The sequence below is a fragment of the Rattus norvegicus genome, chromosome 8, assembly GCF_021556685.1.
Source record: "Rattus norvegicus strain SHRSP/BbbUtx chromosome 8, alternate assembly SHRSP_T2T, whole genome shotgun sequence".
Lineage (NCBI taxonomy): Eukaryota > Metazoa > Chordata > Mammalia > Rodentia > Muridae > Rattus > Rattus norvegicus.
The window spans coordinates 125,996,984-126,012,947 of record NC_141541.1 but is presented as its reverse complement, the minus strand read 5'-3'; the positions used below and the strand labels follow the sequence as shown (position 1 = coordinate 126,012,947).

Below are 15,964 nucleotides of genomic sequence, written 5' to 3'. Positions count from 1 at the left end.
ACCTGTGTGCACTGATAAACTCAGTGGGTATCAAATTAATAATAACTTTAAAGAAACAGCATATGAAGTTGGGAGGGAAAGGGAATGTGGATAGCATCCAAACACATTTATGCACGTGTGTGAACATTAACTACTTAATACAGATAAAGTTTTATTGAAACACTATGAAGCATAGTGAACATGTTTTAGTGAAACACTATGTTCACTCATTTAAGAATTGTCTATACTTGCTTCTGACTACAACAAAAGCATTACAAGGCTACAACATAAAAATGGCCTCTGGGACCAAATATACTCACTACCTGGCCCTTTGCAGAAAGCTTCTGCCAAATGACCCACTCTCTTACATTTGGGTATCTGCATTAAAAGGTTAAGGAGAATTTACAAGAAGTCGTGTGGAGAGCACTGAGAGGCCAGCACTGCTACCCAGGAAAGAGGCATAAACGATAAGAAGGAAGCTACTTCTGAAACCCTTCAGTGGGACACAATTTTGCCGATTTAAATAAGCCATGGGTGGGAGTGTCTTCTTTCTAAAATGAGCAAGTCAGTTGCAGGTTGTGGGTGGCCCCTTTCCAACAGTGCAGGACGCCCCAGCAAGCTAGCAGGCTGGCTGAGTAACCTGTGCTCCATCTCGGGTAGATGTTTTACAGAACTGAGTCTGAGAACCATGTTCCCCAGAACACGAGGAGCGTGTAAACCCTTCTGAGCAGTTCTCACAGCTTCCTGTCCAGAAACTTCTCTCTCATTAAGCTTAAGAACAATCAGTGACTCCCAGAGCAGAAACTCTCCTATAACACACAGGAGGGGGGGGGGGGTGTCCATGACCTCCTCACTCACTCATGTAATTCTGAACATACATACACATGTCTGTCCTAGTGATGAGCATTCAGTGATGAGCACACGGTCGGCCTGACCCGCTACACTTACCGCCTGAACTGAGGCACAGGTGCTAAAGCATTTGAAGTGATTCTGACTTAAAAGAAGCACAGTGAAAACTATTATATAGGAAATAAACTTTATTCATCTGATCCTCTGAGATGACATGGCCAACAGTCACAGAGCTGCAGACAATAGGATTATGTTCTATTTACAATTTACAGTAGTATTTTTTCCTCTGAAAAATAATATAAGTACAAAAGCTAGGTAAACATGAGGTGCTGCCATCTGGGACTTATCATAGCTTGAAGAAGCAAGCCTTAGCAAATATTCAATTAAATTCTCTAATTTATCAGAAAAAAATTCACTAAGTTTCACCTCAAAATGTATTGCACAAGTCTTTAAGAAGAAAAAGAAACCACCCTAAAATAAATAAGGAAGATAGTTCTTTAAAGAGAGGGAGAAGAACCCAAGAAAGACACTGAACAGCCAAGTCGGGTGGCCGGTCAGAACAGCCTTTGAACCACAGAGAACTTCCCAGAAAAAAACTGAATGAAAAAGAACAAAACTATCACCATTTCCCCACCAAGAATGTCTGCTTCAAAAGCTATGTATCTGTGGCCAGGGTAGCATGTGTCTTCAAGCTACACGAATGGCCCATGATGACAGCGCCATTCTCCGCAAACACCACATGTGGGAGGGCAGCTTCCTCAGCAGCGGATGCCCAGCCTCAGTCTCCCCATTTCTTCAAGATGAGGTTCGGAGCCATGACTGGGGAAAAAAAGGGAAACCAGGGTGAAATAATAAAAACAAACATGCAAGCTCCTATAGGGAACTCTTGTGAGATTTGTTTCTTCAAGATAAAGTAAAGTAATACTCTAGGGATAACAGTGAAAGAAGTAAAAACATTTCAAACATGGATTCCTATTGGAATATTCTGGAAACTACTGTTAGAATGATTTAAACTGATTGACAGCAGTCAAAAGACAGTGCCGCTGAGCCCTGAGGAGAGCCTCGCTCAGCACTGCCTGTGTGGTGTGGGCACTGCCACCAAGCACAGCTCTTCAGACAGGACCTACGGGAAGGAGGCGGCCCTGCTTTTGCAGTGTGAGCATTTGCTACAGCGTGACCGCTCTCAGCAGGACAATGCATTGCACTGGAAAGGCTGAGCTTCCCGGAGGTTCATGAAAACTTACAAAGTGCTGAGACTTTCCAGTCTTTTCCTGAGAGTTTCCTGGATCAAAATGCTAAATGCTAGGCCTCCGTCTGAGCAGTTTAGATGTTAGAGAAGTACGTGGCCAAGTAGGTCTAAGAAACAGTTTGGTATCCTGAGTATCCAGCTCAACAATCATGCTGGCCCTGGGAACCTACCAGAGAGACGGGGGGAAATCTCCCCGTAAGGTTGCTCCTTCTCAATTATTATTTTGAAACCTCGGCAGATTTAAGAAACAAAAGTCAGGTCAAAAAACTGGCACAAACCAGTGCTATGAAAAGCAAAAGACCAGGGACCTGAGAGCATAATACGCAGTGCAGCGTGTGTCCTTTGGAGCCTGAGGTCTTAAACGTTTATGAGAGCCTCACTCAAAAACTGGGAAGAGTGACCATTGCGTATCGTATCAGATAACACTAAGTACAATCTGAGTAGTGAGTTACTGAGCAGGGTAAGCCTACTGTGCAGGGTAATCCCTGTCTTACGACGATGCACTTATCCACTATGTGTGCACAGTCAGGGGCTTGCTGTAAGCATTATGCTTACGGGTAACTGCCAAATGTTACACAATGGGGGAAATATATGGGGAGAAAACAAGAGAGAACAGGGAGACAGTTTCACAAAATGTTAGAAACAAAATAGTGACCGCTGATCGCCAACGTGGGTGTTCACTCAGTTATTTCTGTAATGCTTAGGTTTCAAACCAGAAGTCCGATGGACCTGCAAGCACGCAGCGGAACTGCTGAGAGGTGCACATTTCCAGGGCAAAAGAGAGCAGCTCTCTGCAGCGCTAAGGTGACACAGCAGTTCCAGGACTGACGGGGACTAATGACATTAGGCTTACTGCTCGTCAGGTCTCACATGCTTATCAAAGCACACTAACAAAACTGTGCTGTGCACTGCAGTCCACAGGAGACAGGAACCCTCAGCAGCTCTAGGTAGCCTTGCGAGCAAATTAAATGATATGATATGAAAACCAAAAGGAGATTCGGTGCAGGCCTTTTTAAAACGGCAAACAAGATTTAGAAAAGCTGAGGTGCTGGAGAGATGGTCCACTGCTTAAAGGCAATGGCCACTCTTGCAGAGGACCTTAGTTCAGGTCCCCAACACCCACACAGCAGCTCACAACCCCCATGACTCCAGGCGCAGGGGTCTGATGCCTTTTCTCCTCTGTGGTGCACATACATGCAGACACATAAAATAAAAATAAGTAAACCTTTTTAAAACAAAATAAACATTCTAAAAATCTTCTTAAAAAGCTCCATCTCAGCCTTAACATTCTTCATCCTGCTCCATTTGTTCACGCTGAAACAAACCATTATCAGCAAATATAATCAGATGTTAGTCACTGAGACCCAACTTATCTGTGATTCATGAAAATTACAGCGAGTTTAAGGTACACGGTGGCCCAGATGTCAGGCTAATGACAACGACTACTGCGTGAAGCTGGGAACCCTTAAATGCTGAGGACCAGTAGATGGAGGGAAACACTTTAGACAATTACATTTCACTGTAATAACGTGCTCACCAGAGACAGCCATAGCCAATGGACCTGGGCTGCCGAGGAGCACACACAGAGCACAGCCCCACACGTGCTGCCTTGCAGTGGGCTGTGTGAGCATGGGATGCGATAAAACTGCATTTACTTCCATCAACTCTATCGCTTTTCCCTTTTCCCAACCTAGCATTCTCATTAGGCTCTGCAGTGGCTTGCGCTGTCTTCACTTGAATCTGAAGCACAACACTGCACAGCACAGCACAGCACTGCACAGCACAGCACTGCACAGCACTGCACTGCACAGCACTGCACAGCACTGCACAACACTGCACAGCACTGCACAGCACAGCACAGCACTGCACAGCACTGCACAACACTGCACAGCACTGCATCCTCACTTGCACCCTCACGTTAGTTACCCTTCACCTCTCCATCATCACCTGTGGTGATTCTGAAGGCCATTCCTTCTCAGTGATGTCTATGTATCAGTCTGTTTCACAGAATCACCAGAAAGCAGCTACATTAACCCAGTGTCACAATCATGCCCATTAAAAATAACAAAATAACCCCAGCAAAATGGTCGATGGCATACAACATACGTGATTTCTGTACCAAAGATACAAACATGACTGTCCACTCACCACATGCTTACTAAGCACAGACTGACGGTTATCAGAAGATGCCACTGCGAGGTGAGGTGAACTACAAAGCCAAGAGGAAAAGCTTATTGGGTTAGTTTCAGACAAATAGTGCAGAGGTCACACTGTGTATATGACGTGGCAGAATTACAGACGGTCCCTAAGCTCGTTTCAAATTCAGGGTCATTGGGCAAAGCAGAGGACTATGTAATACTTCCCCAGCCTAGAATTTTACTTTCAATTTTCACTTAAAGGTTTAAATGCTGAAAGATGCTCTTCATGCTAAGGTGCACTTAACTGCGAGTAATCAGAGGGTTATGTTTAAAGTGATCTTTCTTACAATCCCATTACCAGATACATTAAAATTTGATTTACATAATTTCAGCTTACTCCCATGAATTTTTAGAAGTCTATGATTTTGAAATTCATATATACAATACACCTGTTTATTGAATTCTCATTCCTAGAAGGTGTCATTTTTATCACTGAATAATTTGCTCATAATTCAGCAGACTGTCAAGAGCAGCTGCAGGATGATGCACCATGCAATTCTAATGGGAAGGAGCTGCATGTCAGTTTGCTTACTGTAGAAACTCCTTCAATGAGCCCCACACCCTAACTCCAGGTGACCACCATCCCGGGACATCATTAACTACGTCATGGTTTGCTTGGAAATGGCACTATGACCATAGAGGCTGTTAACCAGGGCTGGGTTTATTTCTGGATGGTGTGACAAGTCTATGAAAAGTGTGTGTGTGTGTCTGCACAATTAAGTTAGTAAAAGAGCAAAATGAAAACACAAACTAGAAAATGGTCTTTCAATACCCATAGCATAGTAAGGTTAGTATTTTGGAAGAGAATCTGCAGAAGCATAAGAATGTGGACATCCGTGTCTATGCCTTTAAGGTGAAACCCTCTTACAGATTGAATAAAGAGGAATCTAGTGGAACTATTCAATGTTTTATGTCGAGGGAGTTGCCCACTTTGTGACCCATAACAACTTTGAACTGGGATTCTTCTGCTTCAACCTCTTAAGTGCTAGGATTAGAGGCATCTTCCCCAGCCTGCCATGCTATTAATCTGACGATCTTGGCATGGGGCGAATAGTCTGCTGTTGAATATTATGAAAGATTTTCTAGGTAATTCTTCTGAATTGTTTGCAACCTCTTAGAAAGTGGCCTGTTGTGTCCTTTCCTGACAGTGTGAGTCAGAACCACTCAGTTAAAGACACGTTACACATGCACTGGTTTCACTGAGCGTTGTCGTATCTGCCTGTGTTTCCAAAGTCACATGATGGGGCCTCGTGGGGGGTGGAGCCTCCATCTAAAATGCTAGAAAGTGCTGACCACTTATCAACTTAGGGGAAATGAGTGAGACCAACAAAACCAGCAGTCAGTCAAGGACTGATCCGAATTACATGAATTACAGGTGAGGCTGAGGACGAAGCTCGGTGGTCAGGCTCCTGCATGCATAAGGCTCTGGTTTTCAGTCTCCAGCCCCAGAAAGCACAGGCACAACAGACAACATGGAGGACTCGTGAAAGCAGAGCACAGTGACTAAGTGAGCAAGGAAACCAGGCCTGGCAAACCAAGGTGAGGAGGCTCTGCCCGCACAGTCACTGGGCACACATGTGCGGGTCCATGTTTCTGGAGTCTGTAGCACTTCAATGAGAAAGGGCGCTTTTCGGAAAAATTAAGAACAGAATTTTCTATAACAAAAGACTCTCTTGATTAGAATTTCAGCCAATTACAATATACTTTGTAAATGAAATTCTCTTAAACTTGCAGGACAGGGTTCTGAGTCACTCTGTAAATATCAAGACTCTCTTTAGACTGATAAAAAGATAAATCAGTTTGGTAAATTTTCAACTTGTAGGATCAATCCCCCTTCATGTTCATGCACTACCTCACAATTGCCACTCATCTGTTTTTGTCACTGAATGGTCTGCCAGGCCTACCTGTATTCGCCTATGATTAAATGAAGTCACCACTGATCCCTAAAAGTGGGGCTTCCTTCCATGTCCTTCACAGCTTCCCATTTCTTACATTCTTGTAACAACTACAGAGGCAGATGCTGCAGCAAAGGGTCAGGGCAGCGGAGGTTTGTTTACAGTCTGTGCAGGTCAGCCTCAGGGCAAAGGAGGTGGGGGATGAGGCTGCTTTACTCCAGGGCCACGGATCCCATGCTGTCTGGCCCTTTCCCTTCAGATGTGCGCAGTCTTTGGTCTGCGAGAGTTGTGCTTTGATTTGGGTGTTGTTCACTGTCTGCCTTCATCTGCTGGGCCATTCTTATTGGCTAAAAACCGATTAAAATCTCTAGAATCAATGCAAATGAAAAACACAGCAGAGGGGACCCCGTGCTGTTTTGAAGCAAAGGGACAAATGTCTTGTCCATCCTTTCCATCAGCAGCTGAGGCTCTGGGAATCCCACACCGCAATGTGACATCAAGTGTCCACACTACTAACAACTCTTTCCCTTTGGCGTCCCCATCAAATCTGCCTGGGACTAAACTTTCTTAAAGCCCATCCCTCGCCACTGTTTAGCTGTGGTGCAAAAACTTTCAATTTCTTTTACAAACAAAGAGAAAGGCTCTCCAAGTGAGGCTGAGAATAGCTGTAAGGAAGCTGCCTCACTATAGCCTACTTCTAGAACTTACCATCAGCCGAGCGTCTTCTCTTTCCAAAATTTTCTGAGCTTGATCATCAGGGAATCTTAGGACAGTAGTTATAACTTTGGCCATGGTCTAGAAACAACAAGAAAGAGATCCTTAGCACAGGACGAGGCAAAGAAGTCTCAGAGCGTTCTGACATGTTCTGGAGGATTCCTTAGAGCTCTCAATGGAAGTCACGAACAAAGAAGTATGATGTGAAGGTGTCAGTCAAGAAAGTAAAGACCAGCACTAGCGTCTCAATTTAAGAGGGCTCCTTATAAGGTCCACCTTTGAATTACTTCAGATAATATATTTCCAATAGCATGAAGCTGTAGATCTAGCTGTTGATCTTTTGTCTTATTAAGATGAAACTTTATCACAAATTCATCTTGAAAGGGCCTTTTATTTGTGGTAACCTATAGGATGCACTGCCAAAACAAATGGTCTAAGGAGCAGGACTAGAGGCCCCGGCTCAGTCTAACTAAGTCACATCATATGTCTCGTAGACATGGGCTACTGCATGGACATGAACATGCTCAGAGTTACTTTCCAAGACATGCAGCACATTAGCCTGATAGAAACCACACACTAAAGGAACACAGATGGTTTTTTTTTTTTTTTTGGTAGAACACATGATGAATCAAAACATTTACACATGGGAGTTTGCAAAACAAGATCATAAACTGTGCAGATCAGAATAAATACACCGTCAGACTGTCACCCCAAAAGCTCCTGGAAAAATTCTCCTCAAGGGTTGAAAACTCCCTACTGTGTATCAAGATGAAATGTTGTTTGGAGGACAGAGAGGAGAGAAGATGTCATTATGAAATGAGAAGGATAACGAGTCCAGTGCTTACATCTCAGGTCAGGTGGTACTCTCTCCTGGGGACTCCTACAGTGCATGGTAGAGCAGCCCAGAAGAGGGAACCAGTGCCCATGGCTACATGAACTCTGTGTTAGGCCTGTGTGTTTGGTGGCAGCAGTGGGGTTCTGGGAAAAGTTGTAGGAAAAAAAATCAGCACAATATTATCAACCCAAAATTTCAGAACTATATTCATATCACTAGAAAAAAATTAATTATTAACAAAAAGGGAAGAAACTAACATTTTTAAATTCTTACTACCTGTAGAGAGCTGAGGCAGGGCAGGACATATTCCTAATAGCAGCTCAACTGAGGCTGTTTTCAGCTGCAAACCCCACATACAATGACTTTAGTTTCAGACATCTTTCTTGTCTTTGGCTTTGCCATTTTAATGGCTTAGAAAACATTTTTAAAGTGCCATTTAAAACAACCCCATTCCTGGAGATCTCAAAGGCACTGATAACACCTCACTTAAATTACATTAACCAGACAGAACACAAACTAGGGGGTTAGACTTGAGTATAGGGTCAGGAATATGTGTCATGAACTGGCAAAGAGAGAAGAAGTAGAAACTATTTCAGAAACTATTTCTTTTCATACAGAGAGGACTTCTTGTGTGTTACTAATAAAGACTCTCCTCCTCTCCAGGTACCAAAAATCTAAAATTCAAAGATTCAGTCATGTGGAACATTTCCTTAATTTTGGTATCATACAAACTATCAAAGCTTTCATTCGGAAACCACACATGCATGTTCAAACATGTTATAAAGACACAACCGTGAACTGTGAGGAGTAGTGCGTTCCCACTTATCGGCAACACTAAATGGGAAATCCACTGGTGCCTCAGTTCATCGCAACCCAGAATCCAGAGCTGACAACCAAGAAGGTCTCCGGGTGGCCAGAAGCCCAGGCCCTATTACACCTTGGAAGGACATCAGATGTCGACTCTCCAACCACACCTCAGGCCCTAGTCAGTCAGGAAGAGCCCAGCTGAGTCACCTGATTTATAAGATGCTCTTCTGCTACGGCTTCCTCGGGAGATACCTCTCCCATGACACAGAGCAAAAGGGAAGGCAGGCTTGAGTTCAGTATCAGTGAGAGAGTAGAAGACCAAAGCCCGGGAAGAGGAAGAAAGCAGGGCTGAAGCAGCCCCACATGGTAAGAACGTGTGCACAGAACGAAGCACTCTCCAAGCACCCGCCTCATAAAGGAGGCTGCAGCAAGAGCAGGTGAAGAGAAGCAGGCGGGATGACGGGAGATGGCTGATGCCTCACTGCGGACGTCCTCCTCAGGCTGTTCGCCACTCCTGAGTTCTTTGTTGAAGCAAAGCACAACAGATGCACCTAAAACCAGCCCTATTGCTGTTGGCGATTTCAGAACTACCTTCTGTGTGATAATACACACAGGTAAAATGCTGGAAGCACTTCGGCTGCTCTAGCCTTCCAGACTGTCTGGTGTTAGCCGGGACAGTACCTCACAGATAGTGTTCAGCTGGAGCAGACTACCTGGGACTCAGGGAACTCACATGTGGTTTTCTTGGGCCTTCAGTCTGAGCTGCTGCCCATCCTCATGAGTGCTGAGTACTCCCTATCCAAACTTCCTTCTCCCCTTGCTTAGACAGAGCCTGGTCTACCTTGACCCTCCACAAGTGAAGTGCTTAAGTCCTGCACTCTGCTCCACGGCCTGCTTAACTAAGACCAGGCACTGTTCAATTCTTGAGGCAGCAAAAAGTCCTGCCTTTGACATCACTCCCTACCGTGCCACTCCACAGAGCAGTAAGTGACTAAGCACCAGTTTCAATGTTCACCTGGGAAATGTGGTGAAGACTCACAGACTGTTCACCATTGGCCAGAAAATCACAACAAACATGGACGAAGGTGAAGGAAGAGCGGCCTTCCAAGTTGTAACCAGAAGTGAACCAAAGGCTCCCTTATATTTGGCTTGGTCTGTGTCTCTCTTCCAGAGGCTAAAACTTAGAAACACCATTTCACAAGTACTACACTTCCCAAGAACAACAGGCAGCAGCTAGCATGCTAGACTCAGGGAGGCCACAATCTGTTAGCCACAGCACTTAAAGCACAACGTTAAGAGTCTGAAGTAGCTACAGTCCTGAGGGGACACTCAAGCTCAGCCTTCTTTTCCCCACTGCACACGCACAAATGTTACCCATCTACCAAGCTGCAAGTCCAGGCTGCAGCTTAGCACCCGTGAGAACGCAGTGTGAGAAAAGAGTCACTCAGCACCTCTGCTTTATGAGGAAAGATGACCCAGGAAAAGACACTGGACCCCAAAGAGCTAACATAGCCCTCTCTGTGACACATGCTCAAGATCGCATTACTCAAACATAATTTTACTTGAAAGGGTCTGATGGCCAGGCATGGTGGCAATTGCCTATAATCCCAGCTCCAGGGAGACAAACCAGGTCATCACACAGCAAGATGCTGCCTCAAAAGTCCAAAACCAAAACCAAGAATGTGTGTGTGTGTGTGTGTGTGTGTGTTGTGTGTGTGTGTGTGTGTGTGTGTGTGTATCACCTCCCTAACTTGTTTGATGTAAATTAAACTTGATGTCTATATATACTAAGATATATACTAAGAAATCAAATGGTCTCTGTCTCCTGGTGCTTCTATGTATCCTACAAAGCTGTAAGACTATCTTTAGGTCTTTACCTATGCCCTTGCTCTTTTTGGTTTTATATACATTTTCCAAGTCACAGTCTGAACTGGACTGACCTCTATGACTCACAGAGGTCATTAACCCAGTCACAGTCACGACACAGACAATGTAAAGTTCATGGGGAGTCTACAACTGTCAAAAGCAGAAACTGATCATAATGGATAAAAAGTTCATGAAATTCCCTAACTACATTCAACTCCATTCAAGATATATTTACCAAATGTCTAATTTAAGGTTTAAAACAAACAACAATCAAACTATAGAAGACATATATAGTAAGGCAGGACTCTGTATCAAGAGCCTCATGCAGGAGCTATGTCCTAGAGAACGAACAATTCCTACTTGCACATCGTGGTAATTTAAACATGATCAATAGCCAATATATGTAGAAATGACCTGTGACCCATTACATTATCTCTGGATATTCCTTAGCAGGCATGGAGATAGAAGGATGATTCACAGTGCTGTCTACAGGTCCTAAAACCTCCTTAAAATACAACTGCTTCCCCTACCTTTAAGATCTGAAGACACACACACACACACACACACACACACACACACACACACCCCTCACATACTATCAATGTGTGTGTTAAAAGGAGTCTCTTAAAAAGTCACCAGGCAGAATCTGTACCTTGGTCTCTCGACCCATCATATATTCAAACAGCACTTTTCGCAAATATTCGAACTCAGTAGGTTCTCCGAAGAGTGAGACCTCAGTGTGGTACAAATTGCCTCCTGTCAAAAAAGACAAAATCAAATTACAAAAGGAAACCCAAATAACTAATCATTCAGTAAACAGACATATCAGGAAACAAGGAAACAGAAAGAGTGCCCCGTCAGCTGCCCTGTGCTGTGTACACACTCACTGTGCCCCATCAGCTGCCCTGTGCTGTGCACGCTCACACTATGAATATCCCAACTACTATAGCAGAAATGACAATAAGAACTTCTATTTCCCATATCCATTCTTCTGTGTACAAGCTCCTTAACTTTGGTTTTTCTCCACTAAATAGCACATGGATGACCTCAGATATTCCACAGTGACTAACATGACCATTTTATGATATCAAGGATTTAAGACACTTTTAGTTTCTTTTTAAGCATGCCAATATTACAATATTTAATTTCAATCAAATTTCCAAAAATGCCTTGAAACACAAATAAAAAACCTGAAGTGTGTAAAGTATTAGCATCATAGTGATTTTTCAAAGACTTTTATGTGAACTGGGCCTAGTGGCACAGCCTGAAATCCCAGCTACTTGAGGGCTCAAGTAGACTACTGAGAATATGAAGGGAGGAAACAGAATTAATGGCAGTGCTAAGAGTATATTGTGTGCATACATGGGAATGTCCTGAAAGCTCATTTATTTGTATAATTAATATATGCTAATAAAAACAAAATACAGCAAATAAAGAGGATATTTAACATCTTATGAAAAAGAAAATGGCGACTTAACTTTAGCGGACATGGAAAACGTAAGGCACTCCACCAAGGGAGAAGTGCATGCTGCTAAACTAATGAGGGACACATGATGCTCCCTGGTGATGCTCAACCGACTCCTAGGACCAGGAACAGAGTTCAAATGCTGGTAGACCACATGCAGACCGGCTAAGCCACGATACACATAGCAGGAGAAAGGCCACCGGGGTGCCCAGAGACGAGACGGAGGGAGACATTATGGGATAAATACAGAAACATCTAGGTGTACCTAGTATACATTTCACATGTTGTGACATGTCAGTGCTACTCTCAGTTCTATATTTTACAGAAAATCTTTCACATGTAGACTGTGGAAAACATGTACAAGCATGTACCAAACTAGTGGAGTAAAATACACAGCCTAGATGACTCAAACATACATTAAACAATAGAAATGATAGTGACAATTCCCTAATTTGGTAAATCTAAATACAATGTTGCCAGAGACTTTATAGACAGATGTTAAGTAGGAGGGCAGAAGAATGAGTATCACAGCATCGGAGAGGTTCAGCACCATCAAGGAGCTGACTCTGTCATTACACGAGTACACCTGGGGCTTAACTGGGACACTGGATGCCTTACCTCTCCCTCCAGGAGGGCAGGCATCCCAATGTTACTACAGGAGGGCGGGCATCCCAGTGCTCCTACAGGAGGATGAAGAGAGACGTGTGCTCAGCCCACCAGACTTCTTAGATTCCTTTTGTCATTTAAATGTGCTGATATATGCAATGTGTGAAAACAAAGTCCAGCGACTGGGATCATCTATCTGAGACACAAGGCTAAAGACGCTCCATGAAACAGAGCACACCAGACGGGAAATGACAAGCACTGTGGCTCTCACTCCCACTTGAATGAGGTGAGAGTTGCCTTAAGCTGGGAGTCAGGTTGAGTGGAGGTGTGCATTGTTCCAAGGAGGCAGATTCCGGCAGCATCGTAAAAATCCCTTCAAGACAGATGGCTATCACACTGGGGACAGTGTAGGCTCTATTACTGAGAGTCGGACTAGGTTTGGAGCATTCCTGCCATGTGCTTGGCTGGATGAGAACAGAACACACAAACTCAGGTACTGGAACGTTTGTGGCCCAGTTCTGGAACTTGCTTTGGGAAGAAGTAGAAGAGGTGTGGCCTCACTGGAGATGGTGTAACACTGTGGAGTGGGCTTTGACATTTAAAAACCACAGTAAGCCCAGTGTCCTTCTCTGCTGCTGCCTAGGGATCAGGATCTAAGTTCTCAGCTACTTGCCCATTGCTACCTCCGCTTGCCTGTCCGCCCACCCGCCCGACCTCCTATTCCCACGCTCGCAGACATGACAGTGGTGTGAAACTGGAAGCAAGCCCAGCTGTCTCTTCCAGCAGAACACTAAGACTCATGGTGTTGTGAACCAGTGAACTCAACTAGTGCATTGCACAGTGACGACGTATTGTGAAGGCATCACGGTGCAGTAAGTATATATAATCCGTACTTGTCAACTACTAAAAAAGATGCATAAAACAAACAAGAGAACATGAATTAGCAAAGGAAACAGTAAGCCATAAGCCACTCGTAAGCCTGCCACAAAGGTGCACACGTGTGCGTGGCAGAAGTCAGCTCACCTCTGTAAGGTGCCCCCACAGCTGCTGCACATACACTCTTCTCATAGCTTTTCAAACGGTCTTCTAAATTATGGACCTGAAAACAATATTCAAACCATACTGTAAAATTAATATGGAAATCACAAGTAATGAAAAGAAAGCCATAGCTACTCCTACTGCATTCTTCCTACTGCTAACGGAACAGTATATACAGATAAAACTACATAAGTTGAAATTTATTAAAATCAAAAACTTTTGTGTATCAAAAGACTATATCAAAAATGTGAAAAGACAAACTGTAAAATGGGAGAAAATATTTACAAATCACATATCTGATAAGGAATTTGTATCCAGACATGTAAGTCCTTACATCTCAACAACAAAAAGAAAGCAGAAATCCAAAAATAATCAATAAATACTACTTCTTTCCCAAGAAAAGATACAAAGGGCCAACAAGCTGACGCAAAGGTGGTTAATGTCGTTAATGTCACTAGAGACAGCGTAAACTAACACCACAGTGAAATGATGCACCCTACCTACTTGGACAGCTATCATCAAAGCCTGTTGATAAGAACGTGAGCAATGGAGACCTCGTAAGGCGGTGCTGCGACTCAGCAGGGAGCAGCTGCTATGGAGCAGCTCTCAGGAAGTTTCAATACAGAAGGCACCGCACTCCTCCCTATGCATCCACCTAAAAAAACTGCCCGTGCTCAGACACAGAGGGACACAAGGTCAGCCCTGTGGCAATGTCCTTCAGTCCCGGCACTCAGGCAGGAGCTGTGGGCCAGCCTGGGCTACAGAGTGAGCTCCAGGACAGCTAGGACTACACAGAGAAACCCTGTCTCGAAAGACAAAACAAGAACTGGTACACAAATGTTCCTAACAGCACTATGCTATAGACAAAGGTAGACAATCCAGATGTGGATAAACTGGTGACTGGCTACACCATGGGACAGGGGTCATGTACTGCTCACAGAATTAACAGTTAAGCCACGCTCCGGTCAGCCAGGGACACATAGAGAAAGACAGACAACATGGACAGACAGAGACCATCAGCTGCTTCACTACTGAAGCTAACTAATATCATAGGCTGTGTACTGGATGGCTCCATTAAATGAAATGCCCACAGCATGCAAATCCACAGAAACAGAAAGCAGAGTAGTGGCTGCCAGAGTCTGAAGAGAGACAAGGAAGGACAGCGGAGTATAAAGTTGAATAGATTCAAATACAAGTGCAAAATGATGAAAACGGAATTTATGTCAAGTGAACTTCATCGCAGTGACAATGACGAATGCAAGCATCACTGTACTGTGACAGTTTTGAAGGACGTAAATTATTACAATGATAAAAACACAAAACACCATTCAAAACATTAAACACTAGAAACAGCAGAGTAGCGATGTTCTAGCTTGGGCCTGGAAAGTGGCTCAGGAGTCAGGAGTACTGGGTGCTCCTCTAGGGAACAACTCGGGTTCAGTTCCTAGTGTCCACATAGCAGTTCACCCCTGAAACTTCTTTCAAGGGATCCATGGCAACAGGCATGCACACAGTGTACGATATACACATGCAGGCAATATACATATATGAACAGAGTACGTAGTAAACCTGAAGGAAAACGCCTAATGTTCTAGTATAAACATATGCACCCACAGATGCAAGGACTGCCCCAAGCACTGTGGGTTTGGAAATACAGCTTCTCAGCCGCTATTAAGTTGCCGTCAAGCCAACTGTTTCTAAGTACACAGCAGCAGCCACGCCCGCCGTACCTGCTCTCTCAACTCCTGCTCCTTCAGCTTGGAATCGCTGATCAGGGTGGTCTTCTGGGCCAGCTGTGTCTGAAAGAACAAGAGCCGGATGGGAAGCGTGTGTGTAGAAACGGTATCTACATTTTAACTTGTTAAAACGGAGAGGGCTGTGTGTGTGTGTGTGTGTGTGGGGGGGGGGGGGTGTTCCTAAAACATACCAGCTTCTGTCAACTTCAGTGAAAAACGAATCTTACCTGTAGCTCCAGAACTGTAACCTGGAGATTAAAAAAAGAAAGAATATAAACAATAAAGTCACAGGTAGAGGAGACAGTAAGACAGCAGCATGGAATGACAGGAAATGAGAAGCCAGCTTCACCGTCTCCAGAGTGTGAGCAGGTCTTCAATAAAGCAATTTTAAATCACCACTTTTAACCTGGTCTGTTTGTTACCTAACCTGTCCACATGCAAACACACATAATTACTGAGGAAAGGAAGGAGGCTGCAACAGCTCCAGCAGTAGCCATCCTATCAGAAAGGAGACGGAGGCCCAGCGCAAGAATATGTTTATCCACCACTCACTTAACTTCCTGAGAAAACATGTCCCATCTTTAAAGTCCTTTAAGACATTTCTGAGCACAACCTGAGGCTAATTACAAAGTGTTTCTCATGGGACTCAAGGCCTTAGAACCTACAAGGAATACCACCCCAGCCAGATGCCAGCTGTGTGGGAGACAGGGCTGGGACGATGGCTTAA

General features: G+C 44.1%; 1 protein-coding gene across 29 annotated transcripts in view; it reads right to left on the bottom strand.

The window, feature by feature from the left end:
* Positions 1–998: 998 nt before the first annotated feature.
* The window catches only part of Golga4 (golgin A4), a 78,306-nt gene continuing 63,340 nt past the window's right edge, over positions 999–15,964 (bottom strand). For 20 of the 29 annotated variants that reach the window (XM_087563416.1, XM_087563433.1, XM_087563417.1 and 17 more), the window contains 7 exons: positions 15,465–15,485; positions 15,232–15,300; positions 13,487–13,562; positions 11,045–11,148; positions 6,879–6,965; positions 4,226–4,286; positions 1,002–1,647 (listed from right to left, as the gene is read on the bottom strand). In XM_087563416.1, the coding sequence (XP_087419542.1) occupies positions 4,257–4,286; positions 6,879–6,965; positions 11,045–11,148; positions 13,487–13,562; positions 15,232–15,300; positions 15,465–15,485 (387 nt within the window). In that variant the 3' untranslated portion in view covers positions 1,002–1,647; positions 4,226–4,256. 29 annotated transcript variants of the gene reach the window in all.